This window comes from Naegleria fowleri (genome assembly GCF_008403515.1).
Source record: "Naegleria fowleri strain ATCC 30894 chromosome Unknown tig12, whole genome shotgun sequence".
In the NCBI taxonomy this organism is placed as follows: Eukaryota; Heterolobosea; class Eutetramitea; order Acrasida; family Naegleriidae; genus Naegleria; species Naegleria fowleri.
The window spans coordinates 363,310-383,440 of NW_025407944.1; the positions used below are offsets into that span (position 1 = coordinate 363,310).

Genomic DNA, 20,131 nt, shown 5'->3' on the forward strand with positions numbered 1-20,131 from the left:
CCAATCTGATGGCACAGCGAGGGATTGAGATGCCACAATAATGCTGTGGGATGTCTTTTTTCAAACAAGAAAAAAACAATGAAGAGGTTCCTCATGCTCGTGTTTGCTCCTCAAAATACCGAAAAAGGGTCTGTGGAATTGTTTTGGGAAGGTTCTTTTATTTTGGCCTTGTTTTATCTATTCTTCGTTGTGAGGAAGGCGCTTCACTCTAACACCTCTGCCACGAGAGCTAAATCCACCTCTTTCCGAATGATGATGAGCGTTATGAAGGTGGCCTTGGTGAGTGTGATGAGGGTTGTGATGATGAGTGGATGATCCACTTTCCCCAAGAACCGTACCTTCTCTTCCTTTTCCTCTACCTCTTGATCCAGGAGGGAAGTGTGGTCTTGTAGTTGGGGGAACATGTGGTTGTTGGGGTTGTTGCTGAGAGGCAGTCGATGAAGAGGATGTTGCTGGAGAAGAAGATGGAACACTCTTCTTTCTGCTCTTCTTTTGCATGGTTTCAATAATATTCTCCATTTGTTTCACTTGAGCACTGACAGATTGTAACACGGCTGATGTTTTCTCGTTCAATTTCGTATTTTCCTTGAATGCATTTTGTGAAGCAGCAGTTTTGCTATGTTTTTGAATCAATTTTGGTGAGAAGGTAGGATTTTTCAATTCTTGTCCAAATTCCCAAATGTTGTAACACATAATTTCAATAGGCACTTGGCCTAAATTCACATCCAAATCCACTAATATCTTTTTCAAAGGAACAAGCTCAATGGTTCTTTTGTAAGGGGACCATGCAGTGCTAACCTTGTCGGAAGATGGTTGTTCTAAACTTGTCGTTGTGGTTATGGTTTGTTTCGTTTGATCTTCATCGAGATCCACCACAGATGCAGTTGGATTCGTTGAAGACACCGACCAAGTGATGGTTAATTTTTCGATAAAGGATCCTCCAAGATGGCCCTCTTCATCTGCATTTTCTGAGGCAATACTCAATACTTTACGAGGTACGATGCTTTCTATTTCTTTCTCTTCAAGGTTGATCGTTGTTGGTGTTGGAGAAAAGTGTTTCATGGCATTAACTTGCAACTCTAGTCCATACTTTGGAACGTAGATGGTGAAACTTCTTTTACCCAAAGAAAGAACAACTGCTTCCACTCTTTCTACTGAGGCTGAGAGAATGGGTAAAAGATAATAAGCCAGATATTGCTTTTCACACTCGTCCTGGAGTAGTCTTGCTCTGTATGCTTGGTCATTCAAATGCTCAGCAATAGATGACAATTCATGAGCAGAGAGAGAAGCCTCTCTACTTGCCAAGATTTCTTCTTTGGACACTCCTAGTTCTTTGAGTCTATTTTCTTTGATCATTTGAAGAAGACATCTGTGCACAATCAAGTCAGCATAACGACGAATGGGGCTTGTGAAGTGGGTATAAAATTCTTTACAAAGCGCAAAATGCCAAGTATTCTCAAATTTCTTCTTTGGTATTAATCTTTTAGTGAAGTCTGAATGTGAAAGATCTTGTTCTTCATCATCACTTGATTTGCTCTTCTTGCAATCTCCAACAGTAGCATATTGAGCTAATTGCATTTCTCTCAACAACATGTGTTGAATGGTGTGCATGAGCGTCTCATGTTCTTTAGCATTTTCGATGAGTAAATTAATCACATATTGAATGGTCACAGGCTTTTCGTTTTCTTCTAAACCTTTTGTACGTTGTCTGATGCACTTCTCTAGCAAGTCAAGAACAATAGCTTTTTCATTTTCGGCTTCAGTTTCAATTCCTTGTTTAACAACATTCTCAATTTTCCATCTGCAAATACGGTCAGCAAGCATAGCTACAGTTACAGCCCATTTGTCAATTTTTGGAGAAGAGTGCACTCTCAAGAGAGTAGCATCACCAAAATGTTCATACAATGCAATAGCGGCCAGTTCATTTGCAACTAACATCATCTCTTCGATAAGAATGTGAGACTCATTGTGTTCATCACATAGTACCTTGAGAGGAAACCCCTTTCCGTTCATATCGCATTCAAAATTCAATTGCTCGTTCTTAAGAAAGACACTTCCTTTTTCAGCTCTTTGTTGTCTTAATTTTTGGCTCAGCTCATTGAATATTTGAATATCTTCGTAAATTTCATCCAACGTGAAAGTGCCATAGGTTGCTGGTACCTCATCTACTTCGAGTCCAAATTTGACTTTTGGATCAGATCCAACAAAGCCATTGAACTTGTTCTTATTGTAATGAAGAATCATCTTTTGAGCTCTATTGTAATCGAGTCTGCAACAAGATCGCATCATACATCTGTTAAACTTGATCGATTCCTTATCAATTTCACATGTCTCTCTATCAATGATAAACTCAACAGCAATTGCAAATCGGTTAACACCTCCATGCAACGAACAAAGGTTTTGAGATAGAGACGGATCAAGCATATGTTCCACACTATTGATCATGTAAACACTTGTACCACGTTTTCTTGCTTCCTTATCTATTGGTGAGTTCAGAGGAACAAATTGAGAAACATCAGCAATAGCCACAGTAACCAAAAACTTTTGAACATTCTCATATGACTTTCTGTTCAAATCTGTGATTTTTGGAATGTTTTGTTCATAAATAGGTTCAATAGCGATAGCATCGTCTAAATCTTTTGAATGCGTTGGGTCAATGGTGAAAATGCGTCTCGATTGTCTCCAGTCTTGAACTTGAATTAAATTGTCAGATGAGCTTCCTCTGTCAAAGTTGATATCACTGATAGTATCTCCAATATTGGAAATTGAGTTATTCATATCTTGTCTATTTTTGAGTGTTTCTGAATTTTCCTCGAGCACTGATTGAGATACCAAACTTCCTGCAACAGAGTCAGCCATCTTAACAGATTGAGATAATATAGCACTGGAACCTGTAGAAACAATCTCTTTTTCAGCCTCTCTATCTACTTTTCGCTCTGAATAAACATTATCGAACATAATTGGGCAATATTGAAGCAACAAGGCGCGCTTCAAACTCCACAAATCCTTTTTGAATCCTAAACATCCAATCAAGGATCCCTTTGGATAGTTTGAGCCCTTATCCCAAGGTTTCATTTCTACCACAAATATTCCTTCCTCAATGACATGAGATTTAGCATTAAACTTCTTTTTAAACTCTTCAAATTTAACCATTAGCTTTGGATAGGATTTTTCGAGTGGAATGAGCCATCTATAACCTCTAATTTCATCTTGAGCCATTAATGTACAAGGGAAAATCGAGGGAGACTTCTTTTTCAAGACAGCAACTACAACTCCTGTGAATATCACATTTTCTTCTGTTACTTCTACGGCTGCAGTTGATGAGATGGGTTCTACCTTATCTTCATTGGTACTTTCTTTGTTTTCTACAGTTTCCATCACTGATCCAGCAACTATCTTTGTCTTTTCAACCTTTACAGCGACAATGTCACCATGCATTGCTCGATTTCTATTCTTGAGACCATCGATGAAGATGTCTTTCTTGAATGGCCCTCCTTCCACTGTCACGTAGGCTTCTGTCATTCTCTTCTTGTTCACTCTTAATTCGCCTTGAAATAGTTCTCCTTTGTTAATCATCTCAGCAACTTGTTCAAGTTGCAAATGTTCGTCATAGCCTTTTCCGAAATCTCTCTTCATTTGATAAATATTGACAGATGAGATACCTTCTCGTTCTTCTAAAACATCATGAATAGAACCTCCGCTAGAAAGAATTTCAAAAGTTCGTCTAAACTCAGACACAATCACAGGTCCCATTTCGTTTGAAACAACGCTTCCCAAGTCACGAATTTCAAATGGATCCTCAATGGATATGATGATCTGAGAATTAGGAGAAACCTTCTTCTTTGGAATAGGTGATCCATTTCTTAAGGACACTGAATGGGTGTCAAAATTAAACTTCTTTGCATAGAATTCAAAGAACATGTACACTAAATGTCCAAGTGTGTACTTGGAAACCTTTTCAACGTCCATAGCCTTCCATAACGAAGGAAGTTTCTCTAAATTTTTGAAATATTTTGTGTTATATGCATTAATAGTATGAGGTTTGGAAATATCTTCAATGCTGACGTTATCATCTTCAGCCAGCTGTTGAAGAGATGGCAACACCTCAATTGTTTGTAAGAATTGCAAGGTCAGGAGTACATAACTGTATGAAGAAAGAGATCCAGCTGGAGGGTCATTAATATGGCGCCTCTTGGCCCATCGCTTAATAATGTAGATCAACATTTTCACCCGATCCAGCATGTAAGTATCATTAGTAGCACCATAATGAGTTAACATCTTTGGATCTACCATTAAATATGTGGAAATCATCCTAGTATTTACAACTCCCATATAGGTAGCAACACATAAATCACAATCAAGGTTTCTCTTACTATCGTGAATTTTCAATATTGGAACTCTACTGCTCCTCACAACTTCTTGATTTTGAGATTTTAAGTGAGGGAAAAGAGTACTATCGTTCTTACTTTTCCCGTCCATTTCTTTTCTAATCATTTCAAGTATTCTTCCTTGGAGTTTGTTATTTTCCTGAATGTTTTCAAGTCCTTCAAAAGAAACGCACATATCAATGTCACTGGCACCTTTCAAACTCAAATCGCTTGCGTACGACCCATACGTGTAAATCTTTGGTTCATTGAGTTCTGCTGTATTTTGATTTTGGGAAAAGAGGGTTGAGATGATTTTTGAAACTTCCTCAACAAGTTCTTTCTTGGCAAGTTTTTCCTCTTCAGATGGTTTCAGTTCAGTTTCATATAAATGAACACAATCATTTGTGAGTTGCATCATGTTCATCAATTCTGCCTCTTTTTTCAATTTTTCTGGCGATTTGAGTAATTCCTTCTCAATATTTTCAATGTCAGCATGCACAGTTTGATCCACTTCAAGTTGAGACTGAATTTCTTTTGTCACTTCTTCCAAGCGTTCTGTGCCTGTCTCTACTTCAGATTCCTTCTCAGAGGATGACGCGTAGCCATCATTTGCCTCAGGAACTGCAAGTGTTGTTGGACTGGTTGTTGGTGTCGTGGATGTTTTGAATGATCCTTTCTTGATTTGAGTTAGAGATGTTTCTCTGAGGCAAAGGTTTCTTATATCTTCCCAAAGATTTATCCAAGTTAAAACATGTCTAGTGTAAAATGAAAATATCTGGTGAGATAGAATGGGATTTGGCATGACAAGAGTGGCACAGAATGCTTGTACTTGCCAAAGTTGAACTAGTTTTGTTCTGTCTGAAAAATTGGCATGGGTTTTGGAGCCTGTCTTTGGTAACTCATGCAACATTAAGTTTACAAATTCTGGGTCAGTATGATGCAAGGACTGTACAACTTGATACATTATTTTCAAAAATAATTCCATTTTTCTAATTGTAAGGTATTGGGTGAAATGCATCAAGGCAGAATGGTACACAGCGAATATTTCTTTCTTTTCGTTGACTTTTCTACCTTTCAGCGAAAGAGCTGAGACTTGAAGAAGACAAGAAACTACACTGTGCGGAATCTTTTCAGTGTTGTCCTTGAGAAAATTAATCAACTTGGTAATTATGGATACAGGAATTGTTCGGGCTGGCAGTGGCACGACCTGTGCCAAGCCAAGGTTTTTCTGTGTATTGTACAGAGAAGCATGCAATAAATGAACTGCATCAGAAAAAAGCTGAAGCTTGTTGGTTTCTTCTTCTCGATCAGATTCAATTAAGGCCAAAAATGCATCAACAGTTGCAATTAATTGTTTTCGCTTTTGGTCAAGTTCTTGCAGTTCTTCAGCACTGAGATATTCTTCAGGAACTTGTTCTTCAGTGACAGGAGTCTCTTTCGACTCTTCTACAGAAGGTTCGATTTGGGCCATTTGTTGAGTTCTCAAAGAAATAATTGCTTCAGTAAGACTCTTAATCTTGCTAGACATGTTGTCGAGTTCTTCGTGAATTTTGGTGCGTTTTTGGATACATTCTTCGTCCATGTGCTTAATGTTGTTCAATTCTATTAACAGTTCGTCAATCTGTTTTGGTGCTTGTTCATAATATAGTTTTTGAATAGTTTCCAATTGAGATGTAACATTCAGTAATTGAGAGTTGGTATATTCGTTAGCCTTTCTCCAAGCCTTTCTAATTTCATGCTCTATTAAATCGAATAAGGTTGTCTCCAAGGTAGGAAGTAACAACACTGGTTGGTTTTTCACACGCACAATTTTGTGCTTGTCCAAATAAACAGTCGGAATATAATCCTCAACATAGTCTGCATGATGGACATCAGTCAATAATTGGTCAATGCTCATTACCACTTGGACCAATCTAGGATCGTCAGATTTTAAATAGCTCGCAATATTATTCATATTTTGCACGCTTAACATCACATGTAAGCTTGGATTCAATTCCGAAATGATTGTTGGCTGAATAATATCATCCCAAATTGTTTTCGTAATTGCTTTCACATCAATGCTACCACCATACACGGTCTCCAAAATTTCACGGATTTTACGAACGTACATGGGAATATAACTTTCTATGGAAGGTTCATGATGATGATGACTGCTCGTTGGAGCATCCTGCGCAGTAGAACTAGCAGTGATCGTCGATGATGTTGCTACTACCGATGTGCGAGCCACCTCATCAGGAACTGTTGTTGGATGAGTTTCGGATGATTCTGTACCTATGTGCGCAGATGAAGATTGTATCTTTACAAATTTCACCTGGGCAACTTGCTTTCTTGATGGAGGAGGCTTATGATGGGGTTTTGATGTTTGGCTTTGACCATTGCCTGGTCCTTTCGATTTTTCATTCTTATTGGTGTTATTATTGCTGGTTGCATCTTCATTACCACCTGTAGTGCCTCCTTTCGATGATGATCGACCGTGATGTGGTTGCTTCGGAGCCGATTTCTTAGGAGGCCTTGTTGCTCCACCCATATTGGAAGATGATGATGATGAATGAGGCACCATGATGGATGAAGCTTCATAAAATTGATTGGATGAAGTACCTCCTACATCTTCATGATGATGAGTGTCGCTATTGCTTGGAAATGACATGATGATGATTCAAGCCTAGAGAATATTCAATTTTTTTTTTAAAGACAATCACTCTTCCTCTTTGATCGACCCACAAAAGACGGAGATGCACTTGTCGAGGTTGAAGACTTCCCAACGCCAATTTGGAAATTGAGAGTGTTAGCGAGCTTGAAGCGCTTGGTTAGAAAGATTTTTGTGTGAATTCAAAACTTGTAAGACACTAATCATTGTTGTAATTGCATGATCAATCCATTTTATTAATAATAACATTTATAGTTGAGTTGTCCATGTCGATTGAGGCATTGAATAGAGACATGACCTGTTTTCCAAGTACACTTGTTCAGCTTCTCGAAAATGTTCCACAAATCCTCGTAATAATTTCTCAGAAGTCACTTCCTTGTAGCAATCATTGCTCATGTGACACTGATTTGGTTTTCCAGTGGCAGCCAAAATCTTTGAAATTTCCACTCCCTTACCGAACAGGTCGAATGTTGGTTTTTGTTTGCCAATAGTTGCAGCCACAATATCACTGGAGGAGTGAATGCCAACTTTAAGAGCAATTTCTTCAATCTCAAAATCATGGTCATCCTTTTGATGCTCATCATTTAGTTGGGAAGCATAGAGTCTGACAAATCGAATCATTTCAATTGCTGCCTTAATCAACTTTTCCGAATGCCCTGGTTCGCTTTTATCAATTCCTGATGCCAACATATATCCATCTCCGACCACTTTCATTTGTTCAATTCCTAATTTTGAGCTAATTTGCTCAAATTTAGAGAAAATATCATTGAGAGATCGAACTACCGTTCGTGAGGATCTACAACATGTCGAAGGAAATTCTGTTTAGCAAAATGAAAAACAACTAATAACCTACCTCGCTTTTACAAAATCTGAGATTCCCAATAACTCACAATACATGATTGAACATTTAGGTATTGTGTCAACCACTCGTTCTTCTAACTCTAATCTTTCAGCAATACTTTTTGGATATATTTTAGCAGCAATTCTCACTGAAGATTCTTCTGCGGTTGCTAGTGTTCGATAATCTCTCAAATAGGCCACAAAACTTGATTTACCATGTGGTTCCAAAACTTCAGAAACTCTAATTTCAAGAGGAATCACTTTTCCTGTTTTTGTTTGGCCTTTAACCCTAGTCACTCTATCTAACACTCGTTTCTCTCGTGTGTGTCTATATTTTTCAAGATAGGTATCATGCTTCGCCCTGTCCTTTGCGTTACACAACATTTTTATGTTTCTTCCTAGTACTTGATAGGATTTATATCCAAAAGTGGAACACGCTGCACTGTTAAATGTTTGAATAATACCATGGTCTGTTATAGAAATTATTGGAATAATCATTATATCAATAATGGCTTGAGCACAGCGAGAGATCATATGTGCTTTGGAATCTTTCACAAATATTGGATGTTTTTGCATGTAAGCTGCAAAATGAATTTCCTCACATTTCACAACAGGAATAATTCTCGTAGTGAGAATAAAGAATTTGTTTCTAAGAGAGGATTTTCCTCGAAGGGTTCTAGTTTTCATCAAGGTATTCTTCCTTTCTAATTGTTTTTCTTGAGGCAAGTTATTATAATAATTGAGATCTGAAGTTGAGATGGGACAGTCACCGTGTTGTGTATTGCTCGACGCTGCTTCCTCATTTGAATTGAAAAACTCATGAATTGCTTGATGAATTTCACTCACTGAATTGTGCAAAAAGAATTCATGCAAACCTTCTCCGAGTGCTGAAAAGCTGTAAACGCCAAAAGTTTTTTCTGCCTCCTTATTCAAGTATTCAACAGTTCCATTCTTGTCAAACACCATGACAGGAAAACCACAAGCCAGATATTGCGAAACTAAACAATTCACTTTGGCCAATTCGCTGTTGTGGGTTATTTTGACTTCGGTTTCCATTTCATTCAGGCTGACCTTATCTGTTTCTGTGGTCACGACGCTCGTCGTATCATCATGAAGTGCATTTTGTGAGTAGTTTGTAAGCAATCTCTTACTGATTGATCTTCTTGCTGGAGATACTTGAGAAATGACAGGCATACTCTGATTCAAATGTGAGGATTTGAGAAGATTGGTGTTATCTGCAGTTTTCCCAACAATACTGTTTTCGCGATGAAGTGCTCCCTTTCGTGTTCCTGAATTCGATAGTTTAACCATTTGTTGTTGTTGTTGTTCGCTGCCCTCATTCATCGATGAGTCGAGAGCTTTTAAGGCATGAATGGAACTATTTTCTCGTCGAAGTACACCAGGTTTTCTTGCAAGTCCCATCGAAGAATTGGCTCTCAATAAGGATCCTCCGTCGGACGATGATGTCTTGTCCTCAGAGGATGATGATTGAGTTGGAACTCCTGTTGTGTTCTTGCTGGCAGCACTAATCATGACACTATTCTCTCTTCGCAACATGGGTCTTGCATGGATCATGCTTGAATTTTCTCTCTGGAGTTTGGGTTGAGCAAGACCCAGCAAGGAGCCATTCGCATGAGTGGATGATGACGACAAGTACTGATGATTGACTTCCTTGGTGGCAGTAGATTCGCCCCCTCCTTCTCTCGATGATTTGGAGAGAAAGGACACATCCACTCCAGCCAAAATGTTCCTAGAACTTGTTGTATTCAAACTCGCTCTCGTGGCTAAATCTCTTCCCTTTTCAGATAAAAACTTTTGGTAGGCAAGGGTGTCTTCATCGTTTTCTCGTGTTTTTTCGGAAGAAAGAGATGAATGGGCATTATGGATGATGGACGGTTGAGAGGGTTTTGAAAAAGGGTTTGAGAGTGTTGTTGATTGCAGTTGTTGTTGTTGTTGTTGAGGATTGAAATGAGCAAGTAAATTTCGAGTACTCGATGTGTTGTTGCTCACTGTTATGTTGCTGTACTTGTTATGAAGAAATTCTCTCAATGCTTGGTCATCGTCATCATCATCATCACTGTAAAGAGCATGAGGCATGGTTATTGTTGGGGTAGTGACAATGATGGCTGGGTAATTTGCAACGATTGATTGTCACAATGTCGAGTGTTTGAGTTGGTCGGAAACGTCTGTTTGTTTAAAAAGATAAAGAGCAGCTTTGTCAGCGCGTTTTCTGTAGTGTCACTACTGAGGAGTGTTGTTTGACACGTGCAGATGTTTTTTACATACTGGAACTTTGGTTCTGATCTCGTGTCATTTCGTGTCTTTACTTTGAGAGATAGAATTGGATGTACATACGTTTTAAGGAAAGTCTTAATGGCAAGTGATGCCGAGAGAGAATTCCTAAATATCTCTCTATTGCCAGTGACGACAGCGAAATCTCTTGCTGGACATCAAACTCGATGCTCCTAATACAGTGGCATCGATGCTTGTCTCACCATGATTGGCATGACCAATCATGACATCAGGTTTAATTTCTTGGTGTTGGGGGAGAGCCCAGATCATCGTCATCATCTCCTTCAATAATGGAAACATCGTCAATGGATTCATTGAGATCCAAATTGAACTTTGTTTCCTTCTTCTTTTTTGGCTCGTCTCCTGTTGGTTCCTTTCTGAATGAACTGCTGAGAACAGTTTTGAAAGGCTCTTCTCCACTAGTACTCTTCTTTCGTCTTATTTTCTTCAAGTTTCGAGTGACGAGCAGTCGAGTAAGTTTTTCACTCAGTCTCTTTTGTTGGATTATTGTTTGAGGATCTTGTTCGTCTGGATCACCAAGAAGTTGTCCACTTCTTAGTTCGCTCAATAAGTTGATCAATTCGTCAATCTTGGATCTCTCTTGTTGAAGGCGTTCCATATCCTCGTCGACATCTTCTGCCTGTTGATGAGGAGTAATTTTGAAACTTTTGCTCATGGTATCTGATTGATGTCCAACATTAGTGCTATTGTCTTCATCATTATGGTGATCGCCTTGTTTTGCATGACTTTGTTTGAACTCTTGGATCGCTTTAGCTGCTGCCTCTGCAGCATCCTTTTTCATGTTGCTCTCTTTCACGCTGAAATAAGCATCTTCCATGATGAGAATGAAAATGTTAATAACGCTATAAGTGAAGAGGCAAACAAAGGTAATTAAATAAATTCTAGAGAAATAGGCAATAACAATATTTTGACCGTAGAGAGATGAAAAAACATCAATAAGACTGTCTCCATTGGCAGCCGAAAACAAGGTGACAATGGAATTTTGGAATCCTTGAAAATTTGACGTGTAAGAGCCAAACAATACCATACCACAAAGAGCGTAACCAATCAGTAATGGTGCGGCACCAATGATGAATCTTCCAATATTTGGTAAACCTTTTCTAAGGGCCTTGATAAGCACATAAAATTTAGGACTATGCGAAAGGTATTGAACAATGTTTGCCCATACAAAAATTGAACTCAATCCAAGTAGAATATTCGTTGCATCCAATGAAAAATATTGATAGGCTACGTTTGCAAAGACCATGGCGCTTGAAACAATGCAAAGTATGTTGGATATAATTCCCAGAATATGCCAAGGATTAAAGAATTTAAGCTTGTGCTTTAGGTCTGGTTTGAAATTCATTCCCATTTTTTGAGAGGCTTCCGCAATTTGTTCTGCACTTGGTTTACCAATCTCTCCAGTGACAATTCGACTTGGAATTCCAGGACTGTGTTTCGGAGTGGTGGTTTTTAACAAAGAATCTTGAACGTCTTTTTCATCTTCCTCTTGTAACTCATGTAATTCGGATTTGTGTTGCTCCAACATTTGTTGATAGTACTGACTTGTGAAAGTCATGCCGCTAACAGCACTTCCTGTAAAACTGTCATTAAAAATGTCGTTGTCATATCGTTTCAATAATGAAGGTTTGACTTCAACAGGTTTTGTTGGTGGTGTCGAATTAATGCCAATTAAAGGAGTAGATTCGTTGACGAGTGGCTCATTTTGTGGTTCGTCCAAGTTATCGTTACTTTCTTGGTAAACCAATTGGAAAATACTTCTATCCTTTTTCATGGCTTTTCTAATAAACTTAAATGATCTGTAGATCGCACGCGCAATTAAGAACAAGGAAAACAGAGAGAAGATTACAATGAGCAAGGAAATCCAGGTCAATGGAGATGATAGAACAGAAATTGAAATATCTTTTGATGTTTCTGCACCTAGGCCAACATCATAACTCAAAGTAACAGGAACTATTCCTGCTCCTGTTGCAAAATCATAATTCAATGTAATATCCCAAATCAGTAACTCTGGGAAAATACCTTTCGTGTAAACATTTTTGTAAGTAAATTTCAAAGTCATTTCTGTAAAACTGAACATGTACTTTTGTAGTCCCTCTCTGTCAATAATTATGGCTTGGTCAGAGGCAGATGTTTTTTGAGGTGTCTCCTCACTTGCTTTGACATATTTCTCAAAGGGTCCATAAGTATCGTTTTTGGAGAGAAAAAATGTTGAAGTAACTACATCCTTGTTCAATTTCTTCACATAGTCATCAATAGGGTATGAAATGTTTTGATATCTTGTGATTGTCATTTCTATGGGAGAGGAATAATTTAGTTTTGTGTTCATCAAGGCTGCTGTTGCATGATTTCTAGACTCAATTAATTGTTGGAGGGCTAATTGTCTTTTTTCCTCATTACTTTTTGATTTGCTATTATCAATAACCAATTTCTCCACATGAAATTTGGAATTCGAGCGAGCAGATTTAGCATTGCCTAACACAAATGAACCACTTCCATCCCTCGCTGCAAATTCTAAATACGTCGGAGCTCGTTCTTTCAAATCATAATATTGTTTCACAGTCCATCCAATGTGATTCACAATGTCCTCACAATCATCGAAATAAAAAGTATTAAATCCTGTTTTGGCATCCTTTAAAGAAAGATATCCTTGAGGTAGAAAATTATTAGCAATGATTTTTCCTGCATTAGAAAGGTAATCCTCTCTATTTCCAGCAAATAAAAAGAGTTGAGTCGTTACTAGAATTAGTAGTAGCATATGGGTGCAAAATTTGAACGGGAAACGTCGGTACTGTTATTGTTGAATAATTATAATAATTCATTGGTTGTTTCCGAGAGAACAAGTCATAGAATGATTAATAGAATCTCTCATTCAAAACAACATGATCATACCTTTATGAATTTCTGCCAAGCACTCAATCGGAGCTCTTCTCTAATCGGAATCTTGGGTACCAACTTTCGGTAGAGATTGCTCTTTTTAATCTTCTTTGTGAGTTGCATCGTTTCTAAAGTTCATAAAAACTAATAATTCATGGATAATAAACTGTCAATTTAATGAGTGGTGGCTCGGACTTTTCAGTGCTTGAACGAGATGATGAATAGTATATATCTAATTGAATGGATGCGTTTTTTTCGAGTTTTTCGGATGTCTCCAATATTCCCTGAATCGAAACCGGAGTCGGTACCACGACATTGTGGTCAGTCACCCATAAATTCATTGCCCCAACAATTTCGAATAGGATACTGTGTAGTGCCATCTTTCAATAGCCTTCAGGTTTTGAAAATTCAACTTGCTCACAATCCGAAAAATCAAAAATCAAGGACTTGTCGATGAGGACATATTTGGAATCGAACAGAACACCTTCTTTCTTCAACAGAGATAGCTTTCTTTCAATTTCTTGTCCTACAGTCTCACCCATAAAACCACCAACTTTATAATCGCTTTTGATCACACGATGGCACGGAATAGCTGGTGCGTAGGGATTACGTCTAAATGCTTGACCAATGGCTTGGCTGGAATTGCAGTCAATATATTGAGCAAGAAGAGAATACGTTGTGACCTTGCCTTTTGGAATTTGGGTCAATGCAGCCTAGACTTTTTTCTGGAATGTTGTTGGAGATTGTGACATTTTTTTCAAGAAATTGAAGGACTTTTTTGAGTTTGTCCTTACACTGATTATCTTGTTTGCGGGTTGTTTGGTCACACAAACACGAGACAAATAATAAACATTTGTAAGGTTTTCTCAAGGAAGTTGAATCTGTCGCACGAGTTTGTGAACTTGATCTAAAAAAAATGCGAGATTTATTTAACTTACTTTGTGGTGATGAGAATGTTTGTTTGCACGTTCTAACATTCCTTGATATGAGTTCAATATGTATAATACATCGAGTCAATAAGCATTTTCATAATTTACTGGAGAGTACAGTGGGAGATCGATGTATTTATGGATTAAAAGTGTATCAAATTGCGTTCAAAATTCTAAATTATTCATCCGAGTTCAAGAAAAAAGGAATGATGATGAACGAAGCATTGATTTTGAACTTTTTTAACTGGGGACATAAAGCACCTAATAATCAAACAGAATTGGATTGTCGATCATCGGAAGGAGTAGGAACAAATTCATCAAACTTGAAATCATTCTTTCTAAATAATACTACAAACTCGATAGTAAGACGAATCAATATGGATAGAAATAAGCCTTCCTTATTCAAGGAAATTTTGAAAGAGTTTTACTTCTTTCCATTTCATAGGATTGGCTTCAGATCGGAAGCATATGCATCATACAAATCCAAGCATGATGAACTATTAATCGAAAGATGGAGACCATGCAAATTGATAGCACAAATTCTCAAACAGTTTGGCAACTCCATTCAAGATGTAATTGTGGATTTTCAAAATTATCTTATGATGTACACTCAGAATAATTGGAGCCTTTCAAAGAATGATGTTGGGAAATCCGCTGTGATGATAGAAGCAGGTAATCTTTCATTAGAACAATCAAGGTTTATTGAAATACCTGACATCTCAGACTCGGATTTGTTGTTCCACTATCTTGACAAATTTTCTTCTTTGCTGAGGATGTATGAAGTTGGAGTAGCAACCAAAATTTCGATTAAGAGAAGTACTGTCACATCGAATTCTTGGAGAAATCCTCAATATGACATGAAAACACCCACCGAATGCGAGGACATATTCTGTAAGGCTCAATCTTCTGTTCGAGCGATAACACTTGTTGGAGGTTTAAAAAAACAAATAGAATATAATTTGAGCACTGAGTTGAGTGAAATGAGAGAAGAGCTGTTTGGAAATAGCAAGCATCACGCTTACGTATGGACGGCTGGTTGCTCTGCTTACAATGCTCGCCAACAGGTGTTTATTATCTGTCCTAAGGATTGGGATGTCCTGAAGTTGAAGAGCTACGAAAAACATATATCGTTTTGAAACAACAGGAATGATTTTAAAGAGTAAATCCATATAGTGATGTTTTTATCTATCTTCGATACGATATTTACATTTATACATTGATTAATTTTGTACAAAAACCTGGATTCTAAAAGGAACTGTTTCAGGTGAGAAGTAATGAAGGATTTGATCTAATTTGCCAGTAGATAATTCTATTTCAATCTCAAGTTGCTCGGTTTCTTCCATAATTTCAAAATCTCTTACTTGCGAGTAATCAAGCCAGTCTTCTCTGACTACTTCTCCTTGAACTTTTAACGAATAAAAGATGGACCTGTTTTTGTTGACCTCTTCATTGATAATAAAGACCACAATTTTTGCGTCCTTGCTTTTTTGAATCAATATACACTCAGCATAACTTCGATTTGTTGGTAACCCACCTGATATTTCTCGAATCTTGGTGCTGTCAAATTCTAATTCTTCAAATGTGTTCTTAAGGAGAATGGTTGAAGGAGAAAATTCTGGTCTCGTCACGCTCTCATGCATTCCTGACCTCAATAGAACAGATCCATTGGATGAGGTGACAATTTCTTCCTTTCCAAGAGGATCTATCAATGGTGCATGTTGTTGCGATCTTTGCTCGACATCTACATCCACATCTACTTGTAGAGGTTGTGGCTGATCAACTGCTTCCAATTTTGAAACGCTATTCTTAACATCCTCGTGATGATTGGATATGTCATTATCGACAAGGTTCACTGGTAGATACTCTTCTTCACTCCATGTTTGCGTCACAAATGGATGTTTGGCAATGTCACCAATGGAAATCCTTTCATCCTTATTATACCTCAACATGCTTACCAATAAATTATATAAATGATCAGAAATATGTACATGTTCTAATAGAAATGACCAATCGACATTTGGAGTGCTCGAACTGATAGCTTGTCCAAAACTTGGTTTCTCAATATAAACTTGCTCATTCTTTTTTGTGTTAAAAATACAATAACCAGCAATCATCTCAAATAACACGACGCCAATAGACCATATATCTGCATCATAGCCGTATGGTAAATGTTGAGCGAGTTCTGGGCTTTTGTAAGGCCAAGTTCCTACAACGGTTTGCGTAATGTGATCGTTCTCCATTGCTTTTGAAAGCCCAAAGTCACCAATCACCAATTTATATTCATTAAAATTGCCAAACTCATACTCCTCTGGTTCTATAAATACATCATCTGTGCTCTGATTTAGTTTCTTTAACAGAAAATTCTCTGGTTTGATATCTCTGTGAATAATATGTTTTTCTTCATGTAAATATTGAACTCCTGACACTATTTGTTTTAACCAATATTGAATTTCACGTTCTGAAAAGAATGGTTTCCATAATTTTCCATCAGAACAAATCTGGCTCTTGTAATTCTTTCGTGCCAATTGTTTTTTCATGTTCATATATTTTCTCATATTAGTGTCACACTTTTCCATCACTAAATACATTTGTGAAGGAAAATCCACTTGAATAGTTTCCAACAACTTGATGACATTTTCATGCTTGCATTCTTTCATAATTTGAATTTCCTTCTCTAAATACTTGATTGTGACACGTGAATATTTTTCTACTTTGATTTGTTTAATGGCCACATATCGATCGCGTTTCGACAGATTTTCTTGAATTGGTGCTGTGTTATTTTGAGAATGAGCATTTGTTGTAATTATGGAGGACTGTGATGATAATTTTTCTTCAGAATTCCCTGAGTGCTGTTCGAATTCTAAATCTTCTCCGAGATAGACATCACTAAAAGAGCCTGATCCTAACTCTCGATTTAATTTAACAAATCGGTTCGAGATTTTAATTCCGCGAAGAGAAGGCTTTCGTGGTCGTGAATGTCCCCCAGTTAACGTTGGAATGATGAGCAACGGTTGAGAGGATGTTGTTGAATTCAAGAAACGGATGGGTGTTTTGGAAGACGAAGAGGAGGAGTCTTCATGGGGCATGGTGAATGTGTCGTCCTACAAAATGGTTCGTGTTTTTTGGTTTCGGAATCTGAAGGCAACAAACAACAAGGAGAGCGCGTGGAGTCGTTGATGATGATTTTTCAACGATAATAATTATTGAATTTTTAATGCCAAAAATAATTTAGTGATCGATCGTGAATAATGAAATTTAATTGGTCTGCATGTTCACGTTTCGAAAACCGGTTGCGAAAATTTCTCTGTTTTTCAAGTTTTCACCGTTATTGTTTTGTTCAAAACATCTGACCCCATCCACTGCATGGAAATCTTACAAAACGTTTGAAATAGGAACATCCAAAAAAAAGTCTTTGAAAGTTTAAAAGAAGACAAAGGTCACCTGTTGACAGAACATGTAATATCCTTTTAGTGCATCACCTTAAATCAAATCTTGATAAGGAGTGAACAAAGTTGTGTTGCCCTGAAGTCTCTCAATATGCTTTGATTTTACTCCTTTGATTGTAAAGAAAAGCCAAAACGAACAAAACGAATAAGGACTTGTGTCAAATTATTAATTCTGTTAGTTTTATGGACGGTAGCTGGCTCTTTATTGAAGTCATTCAACTTCTCCTCTCAATTGTTGTGATCATGATTTTCAAAAGACTCAGTACAGAATCCTACTGAATAATTTCAGTCTCTTCTACTTTATACGCTGTGTATGGAGGTATCAGAATCATGCTTATAATAGGGAGTCTTGATGAAACGTCGGATCCAGTGAAGAAAATCCTTGAGTTGGTCCACAGGAATCTCCAAACACCAACTTGGATACTCACTAATTGCTAAATAATTGAACGATTTGACCTTTGTTCCTTGATCTTTAACATACTCATTAACAAAGTAAGAATGGGCATCCATTAATGCCCTCTTTTTATAATGCGATATAACATTTAGAAGTGATTTGGACCAACCTCTGAACCTTTCTTCGTCCATTGTTGGTGGAAGTCTATGATCAAGATATGGTGATACATGTTCTCCCTTCTCAATATAGTATATAAACACATAATCTAATTCATGTTCTTTGAGTGTTAGAGAAATGGCTGCAAGGTAAGCTAAACGTTCGTCCTTCAAAACGTTGATCATCGACGAATCCAAGTCATTTTCGCAATGCTCATGTTTAATTATTACAAACACTTTTTCGGGCATTGTATTTGGTAACAAATTGTTGGGTAGTATGTTGAAAACGGACTTGTGAATAATCAATAGGCCAAATGGCTTTGTGTACCATCTTGGATCTAGTTAACAATGAATTGCTCAACAAGAAGAAGCGTTTCAACATTTTTTCCAATCCATTAAAAAGGCAATCTTATTTTGTGTTCGAAAAGTTAAGTGATCATCCATACAAAGCTTTAATTGTTTTTTTTGAAAGATTGTTTTTGCAGTTGGGTTGCTTGAGCTTAACTTGTTTGTCTTTGAAAATGTTTCGCATATCTCAAAGGAAGTTGTATTATTTGGAAGTAATTTATTAAGGAGAGAGGAGGAAGAGATGTACTAATACAAAGAAATGATGATCAACAATATTCCAACTATGGAACTCAAGTAAATGCACCTTGAAAACAAGCTCATTTTCCAATTCAACACTGAAGTTGCATCGTTAATATTTTGTCCATTGTAATCTCTGGTAGGATCAAATGCACTTAATTGGAGGGATGGCACTCGACTTTGAAGGAATGTTTTCAAAAAGTAGGTTGTGTTTGAATACACTCCAATACTGCCTTGTGTGCCACACGAAACATCAGGACCGTAGGAAACAATTCCTGTCACAACATAGTCATTGGTTGTAAAATTAGTTCCAGAATAGTATCTAAAGATTGGACCTCCACCTATGATCATTTAAGGCAACAGTGTTATTCAAAATATCAAAAAAAAAACGTGTCACACTCTTCGAGACATCATCTCAAAAATTGATACTTACTATCACCTGGACAGGCATCAATACCCTGACCTAATCCAGCACAGATTTGCATTGGTGAAACTGTTTGTAATCCAAGATCATTGCACGTGGAAAGACTCACAATGGGGATCTTCGCTTTAAGTAATGAACTAGATATAGTTCCTGAACTATCATAAGAACCCCAACCACTCACAAATACATAATAGGAGAGAGGCATTGATCCTGATTCAATGTATGCAATTCTTGTTTTTTGTCCATCAATGGGAATATTTGATGAAAGTTCAATTAATGCAATATCATTTCGGATGGTGCTGGTGCTGTAAGATGGATGCACAGTGTAGGTTTTTGCTGGCACATAGGTGCAAGAACTCAATGGAGAGCATACAATGTTGTTTCTTCCATAGACCACAACTATATTTGCTGCTGAAATTAACCGTCCGTTGTCGTCATAGAAACAGTGAGCTATAAAAGTGTCAGATTCACATGTGTGTATGATATTATTATTGTTATCAATGAATAGAGGTTAATGAATAGTTTTGAAGAATTTGCATCAAGAATAAGAGAAGGTTCACAGTGACATTACTTTTGGCATATCACAACTTACATGCTGTCATGATGAAATTCGGAGCAAGGATAGATCCTCCACAGAAATGTTCAGCCGAGGTTGAAGAAGTCATGTATTGAATCGAGACAATGAACGGGAATTCATTGGTCGATGCTTTGGTGCCTCCAGATACACGAGTCTTTCGAAGCTGAATTAATTTACTCGGAAGTGATGCTTCTTCTCTATCTTCACTACGCGAGGAAGACAAGAGAGAGGACTGAACGTTCAATGAGGACGACTCGGGCTCTCCACTGACAAGCATGTGAGATGATGATGACAAGAAGAGGCATGCTAATACTGACAGGAAGATCACTGTGGACAATGAGAGGAGAGGAATGAGAGTTTTTGATGACGACATGAGTGTGTAGTACTGTGAGACACTGTGTTCTTCTTCGAAGGTGAGATCGATTTTTTGTCTTGCACTCGAGTTGGGAACAAGATGATGACTTCCGATCAATTTAAACTGCGCAAATGGAGAGTTATTCGCTGAATCAGGTACATTGTGCTTGATAAGGGTGTTACGACTTTTTCAAATAACGTTGCACCCTGAATAATGATGTAT

General features: G+C 37.5%; 7 protein-coding genes across 7 annotated transcripts; 1 reads left to right on the top strand and 6 right to left on the bottom strand.

Moving 5' to 3' along the window:
* Positions 1 to 177: 177 nt before the first annotated feature.
* Positions 178 to 7,014, bottom strand: FDP41_011851 (uncharacterized protein; the record flags this gene model as incomplete). Its single annotated transcript, XM_044702306.1, has 1 exon — positions 178 to 7,014. One exon carries the CDS (start codon positions 7,012 to 7,014, stop codon positions 178 to 180), a length of 6,837 nt encoding a protein of 2,278 aa, XP_044566703.1.
* A 249-nt stretch (positions 7,015 to 7,263) lies between these two features.
* FDP41_011852 (uncharacterized protein) lies at positions 7,264 to 9,951 on the bottom strand (the record flags this gene model as incomplete). The annotated part of the gene is made up of 2 exons (XM_044702307.1): positions 7,264 to 7,810; positions 7,868 to 9,951. The coding sequence occupies 2 exons, from the start codon at positions 9,949 to 9,951 to the stop codon at positions 7,264 to 7,266; spliced, it is 2,631 nt and encodes an 876-aa protein (XP_044566704.1).
* Positions 9,952 to 10,381: 430 nt separating this feature from the next.
* On the bottom strand, positions 10,382 to 13,167 carry FDP41_011853 (uncharacterized protein; the record flags this gene model as incomplete). The annotated part of the gene is made up of 2 exons (XM_044702308.1): positions 10,382 to 12,958; positions 13,060 to 13,167. 2 exons carry the CDS (start codon positions 13,165 to 13,167, stop codon positions 10,382 to 10,384), a joined length of 2,685 nt encoding a protein of 894 aa, XP_044566705.1.
* Positions 13,168 to 13,960: 793 nt separating this feature from the next.
* FDP41_011854 (uncharacterized protein) lies at positions 13,961 to 15,109 on the top strand (the record flags this gene model as incomplete). Its single annotated transcript, XM_044702309.1, has 1 exon — positions 13,961 to 15,109. One exon carries the CDS (start codon positions 13,961 to 13,963, stop codon positions 15,107 to 15,109), a length of 1,149 nt encoding a protein of 382 aa, XP_044566706.1.
* An 84-nt stretch (positions 15,110 to 15,193) lies between these two features.
* Positions 15,194 to 17,059, bottom strand: FDP41_011855 (uncharacterized protein; the record flags this gene model as incomplete). Its single annotated transcript, XM_044702310.1, has 1 exon — positions 15,194 to 17,059. The coding sequence occupies one exon, from the start codon at positions 17,057 to 17,059 to the stop codon at positions 15,194 to 15,196; it is 1,866 nt and encodes a 621-aa protein (XP_044566707.1).
* Positions 17,060 to 17,719: 660 nt separating this feature from the next.
* FDP41_011856 (uncharacterized protein) lies at positions 17,720 to 18,217 on the bottom strand (the record flags this gene model as incomplete). Its single annotated transcript, XM_044702311.1, has 1 exon — positions 17,720 to 18,217. One exon carries the CDS (start codon positions 18,215 to 18,217, stop codon positions 17,720 to 17,722), a length of 498 nt encoding a protein of 165 aa, XP_044566708.1.
* A 345-nt stretch (positions 18,218 to 18,562) lies between these two features.
* FDP41_011857 (uncharacterized protein) lies at positions 18,563 to 19,927 on the bottom strand (the record flags this gene model as incomplete). Its single annotated transcript, XM_044702312.1, has 3 exons — positions 18,563 to 18,894; positions 18,987 to 19,427; positions 19,570 to 19,927. The coding sequence occupies 3 exons, from the start codon at positions 19,925 to 19,927 to the stop codon at positions 18,563 to 18,565; spliced, it is 1,131 nt and encodes a 376-aa protein (XP_044566709.1).
* Positions 19,928 to 20,131: the final 204 nt, after the last annotated feature.